At 42.3% G+C, this 5,000-nt stretch overlaps 1 protein-coding gene across 1 annotated transcript in view; it reads right to left on the bottom strand.

Annotated features, from left to right (window-relative positions):
* LOC134078695 (phosphofurin acidic cluster sorting protein 1-like) overlaps positions 1-5,000 on the bottom strand; it is an 85,769-nt gene that overhangs the window by 44,243 nt on the left and 36,526 nt on the right. The window contains exon 4 of the mRNA XM_062534808.1: positions 1,228-1,353. Coding sequence (XP_062390792.1) covers positions 1,228-1,353 — 126 coding nt within the window. The remainder of the gene's footprint in view (positions 1-1,227; positions 1,354-5,000) is intronic.

Raw genomic sequence — 5,000 nt, 5'->3', positions numbered from 1 at the left:
GGGAACAAGAGGAACAAGAAGAACCAGGCTTGCAATTGATAAATATATATATAGCCTATGTATGTATAAATATACACGCTAAAGCTGTAGGGGAAGCTCTGAAGAGAAATATGCAAGCATAAAACGAGCGAAAACGAAAAGCGAAACCGAAACCGGAGATGAAATCGCCAATCCTGCATAGTTTATCTTTAAAATCTTATTTTTAAAAGTTCCTTTACAGCTCATTATTTATTTGAGAGATTTATTTTTTTGTCTGATATATTTCAGACGTATTTCTGCTGTGCTCAGGTTTGTTTTGTGCGGAAATGTTCTCTTTGTGAAAGGACATTAATCCTGGGGGTAAGGTCCGTGACCCCTGCTGTGATTTGGACTATTATTAAACCATCCTCTCACACATGCACAGTCGGCGTTATGCCTGAATGTATGCTCAATTTTCAATGGAAACATCCGTCCATTTCAAGCATTTGCGTGCATTTAAAATGAAATGACCTAATTCCACACGTAACACGTAACTACCAACTCCACAACACTGTCCAGAAGCCTTCAATCAACGTGCAAAAGACGGACAAAAGCGGACGCTGAAGGCCCCGTTTGTGTCTCATGCGGAGCATAAATGAGCCTAAAGTGTGTGAGCATGCAGACAACAGGCTGTGTCCTGTCACACACACCAATGCACCCTGCAAAGTGAACATCTCTGTGCTGGAGTGTGTGAGGGGTCTGATAGTGTGAAGTGTTTCACACACACAATCACCAGTGATGCTTGCCAAATTATACTGTGAACCATCCAAAATGTCCTCAGGGAAAGTATCTATCTATTTATCTATCTATCTATCTATCTATGTATCTATCTACAGTATCTTATCTCTCTCTCTCTCTCTCTCTCTCTCTCTCTCTCTCTCTTGTGTAAAGAATGTGGACGGAAATGAAAAAGGTCACGAGGGGTCAGAGGTGAAGGGTCAGGGTCAGCCTGGTCGCCACGGCAGCGCTGTTGCAGGAAATGGTCCCAATGGCCTCGGTCACAGGGGCAGGAATCTGACCTCCATTTGAGGAGAGCGTAGTGGGGGGAGAGATCGTGTCAGGTATTGAGGTGGGTGTGGGTGGTGTGAGGAGGGTGGGCAGGGGGGGGCTAAGTCTCTCTCTCTCTCTCTCTCTCTCTCTCCACACACACACACACTCACAGTTCGCAGACACACACATATACACACACACACAGACACACACACTCACCTCAGCCATGTTGATGACCCCCACAGCGAGAGTCTTGTATCCCAGGATGGTGCGGTTCTTGTAGCGCTTGCGCCGCTGGAGCATAATCTGCAGCCGGTTAGCGTCACGCTTCAGGAAGTGGGGGTACTGCCAGGACAACAGGACACAAACAATACAAATTGGACATTATTAAAAAGGTAAGAGCCATTAAATATGACACTTTTACAACTCCATCAATGATCACAATGAAGTATGTGAATATTATAAAACATACAGAGCCGTCGAATTGTGAAAACAAGGTATGAGAGCAAGCCTTGTAAGAAGGGCCTCCACAACTACAAAAGCACTCTCTTCACACTATGGGTGGGTGCATGCATGGTCAGCCATTTTTGTTTTATTTCATTTTTTTTTTTCTCCTCAGGTCAGCGAGGTCAGGATCGGGGGGCGAACTTCATTTCCACGGCAAGCACGTTTTCAGAAAGTGGCCATAATAGCTCCCATTGAGGGATGAGAGAGAGAGAGAGAGAGAGAGAGAGAGAGAGAGAGAGAGAGAGAGAGAGAGAGAGAGAGAGAGAGAGAGAGAGAGAGAGCGAGAGAGAGAGAGAAAGAAAGAACATGAGTGCTTTACGGCTTTCACTAGGAGAGCGTGGGCGTGTGAATGGTTGAGGGTCAACGCGTGGACAACCTGTGCTCAACCTAAGGAGGAGGCCCTTCAGCGAGTCGTTCAGACCTTCCGTCCAGCTGCACTCCGCACAGCAACCTTGTGGTGCACGCACGCCGCCGGCACGTCTACCGCGGCTATTCATCTCATCTCACAGAGAAGAGAAGACTGACCGATAACTCAAGGTCTGCAGGGTTTCCCGCAGCGCTTTCCTGCTAAGGCGGCCGCCTTAACAACACAGGGGGGTATTCCATCAACGCAGCTAACCGTAAATCGCGGCTAACTTTGATAAGCCTCGCTAATTTTAGAGAGAGTTCAGTTCCATTACTCCCGCTAACAGGAATCTCAGCTGAGTTGCTGGGGTAACATATGCTTCTGAACTAACCTGGTCGGTGGCAGGCTAACTGCCGAGCTAAATTTATCTGTGTTGCAAAAAAACCCACCTGTCGGAAAACGAGTCCCAAACGTTGGTTCCGTCAACCTGTGCTTTCGTCACCTGTAGGCCTAGCCTACAACTTAAAAAGTAGAAGGAGAAACTTTTTTCCCGACAGTGTTGCAATCATTGATTAAGGCTACCTATTCGCTAGTTTCAAAGAATTTCTGAAAATTATGCAACTTACATTGTTTGAACTTGATCTGTGTGTGGTCCAAGGAATCTTGCGTCCCTACACAGAAGTCTGTCGTGGTGTCATGCGCAGCGTGACAGGATATCAACCGAAGCATGTTTTGCGTGTTCTCGGGTTCGGTTCCCATGCGATGAATTTATATTGGCTATGTTAACACATTAATATTGCCATGTTTAGTTATAGGCCTACTCTTTAATGAAAGGCATCACTATTGATAAATGGTCATGTACAGTAGCTTGTTCAGTGACAGTAGGCAGGCTGTCAGTGGGCTATACGATGAGGCAGCTTATTCTGTAAAGGCTATAGGCTAATAATTAAAACCGCTTCATATCTAGTCTATTGATTAGGCCTATAGTTTCGGATATCAAACCAACTGTATTACACAAATTAAATTAGGCCTATGAAATGACATTGAAAGCCAAATTGCATTTCAGATAATTATATTTCACAAACACTTTGGCAGAACTATATGCTTATGGGAGACAATAGGTTTTCTCCCAACACTCCCAGGACAATACTAATTTATTTTATGACCACCGAAAAAATATTTTAGAGTGAACCCTTTTAATCTACAAACGTTATCAATGTTGAATAGCTGCCAGAGTTGTTTTGAGTTTAAATAGCCTAGGCTACTTATTCACTCGTTTTGTTCAGAGTGAAGACAATCAAAGTCCCAATTCAAACCATCATAATTACTGTTTAGCGATTTACAGTAGCCTAGGCCTCGGCCTACGATTTCGTTATTCTCCTTTTTAGGCAACTGTATCTATTTTTTTCTCTCGTGTTCAATTTGATTACTTCCGATGAAAATCCTGTAGATGGCGCTTGTAAATCGAACTGAAATCTTCTAGTTTGCCTTAATTTTACGACATGCATCCTCTTTTCGTCAATCTATGGTTTTGGTCTACCTTTCTACCTCGTGCACGAGCAGACATGAAGCTGATTTTAGCCTCGTTTGAATAAACGAGGGCAAGATGCAGCTAACTTGAGTTAATGGAACGGCTTTAGCTTCAAGTGGAAGTCTTCACTAGTTCAAGCCAGGCTATTTCTGTTGAGCGCCGCCTTGTTTAGCGAGGTTGATGGAATACCCCCCTGGGCTGCCGCCTTAACTAGCGTCTTCAATAAATAAATAAATAAATAAATAAATATATTATGTATAGTGATATTCGCCGTATTACTCTGACATGTTTTCTCCCTGTCATTCCAAACCGTAGCCGCTAGTCTCCCTTCTCTGTAGAACGCATAAAAAAAGAAACATTTTCAAATCGAGTTGGCACAGGCGACGCGCTCATTCAGCATGAGTATTTGATATCAGGTGCCAATGCCACGCATATCTCAGAGTGACTGCGAACACAAATAGCCTAAACCTAGCTAGATTTGACGACTCTAACAGGAATGGTTCTCCGTTGAATCTACCAAATGTATGGGATGAGCGGCATAACACTTTTGAGCGCTGTATCTTTTTTTTTTTTTTTTATCACTCGTCTATGAATGCATAGCCCACTGCATCTTGTAATTTGTTGTGACAAACACTTGTGCCATCTAGCCTACAGCTAACAACAACTTGTGACGGCTATTCATTTACGTGTTGTAAAATACTGAAATTGTCTGAGGTTTACACAGGCTAGGTTAAACTTCAAACTGTAGCCTCCTGTCTCCCATGCCAGTTTCATTCATCCCGACCGGGCGGGACGGGAACACACGTTTCGGTGTGGCTGAAATAACTCCTGAATGTTTTTGTTCAGAGCTGAACATGCAACTGTAGGCTATTTGACAGGTGACAGATTTGGTTGTTAGTGACAAAATATTAGCGTTCAATGCGGTACATTCTCGCTAATTATGTTTTAAAAAGCATTAAAAACGTTCTGGCTCTCTTAGGCTATATGAGCAACAGGCACGCACAATATACAGCTTCAATCAAAGAATTGCAGCTTTAGGCTACTAAATCACAATCCACTAACTTTACCATACAGTCGCAATGTTACATTTTCATACAGTTTCATCTTTATTTCATGGTATATTCTAAAATATCCACCATTACAAATATTCTTGGTTTTAATAGAATATTATTATATTGACTGGCTTTAAAATATATCCTATGGTGCTATGCTGAGCAGTGCAAAGGTTTTGAAAGATACAAAAGGCCCTGTATTGGAGTTGTAAACTTACACTTTTAAGGTATAATATTGTCTAAATTGTGTTAATGATGTTTAATTGGTTGCTGATACAATTAAATCTGATACAATGAATATGAAATCCAGGTATATTGCTGTCATTAGTGTCAAAATTCAAAATTTTCAATATTAATGAAATGCTGACAGCCTACTAAATTTTTACTTCAGCTGACCTCCTTGTCTTCAATTAAATCAGAAAAGAAGTTATTTAGACAAGTGTGTGCTAGACTGCTCCTGTAGCCAACAATCCCCTCTCTACCCTTTGGGAATTGAACTGTTATATGATCCTTGGTGATGTAAATTATGAAAGCCCCTTTCTTTGGTTGGTCTTGA

The sequence above is a fragment of the Sardina pilchardus genome, chromosome 1 (genome assembly GCF_963854185.1).
Source record: "Sardina pilchardus chromosome 1, fSarPil1.1, whole genome shotgun sequence".
NCBI lineage: Eukaryota > Metazoa > Chordata > Actinopteri > Clupeiformes > Clupeidae > Sardina > Sardina pilchardus.
This window is presented reverse-complemented; position numbering and strand designations above follow the sequence as displayed.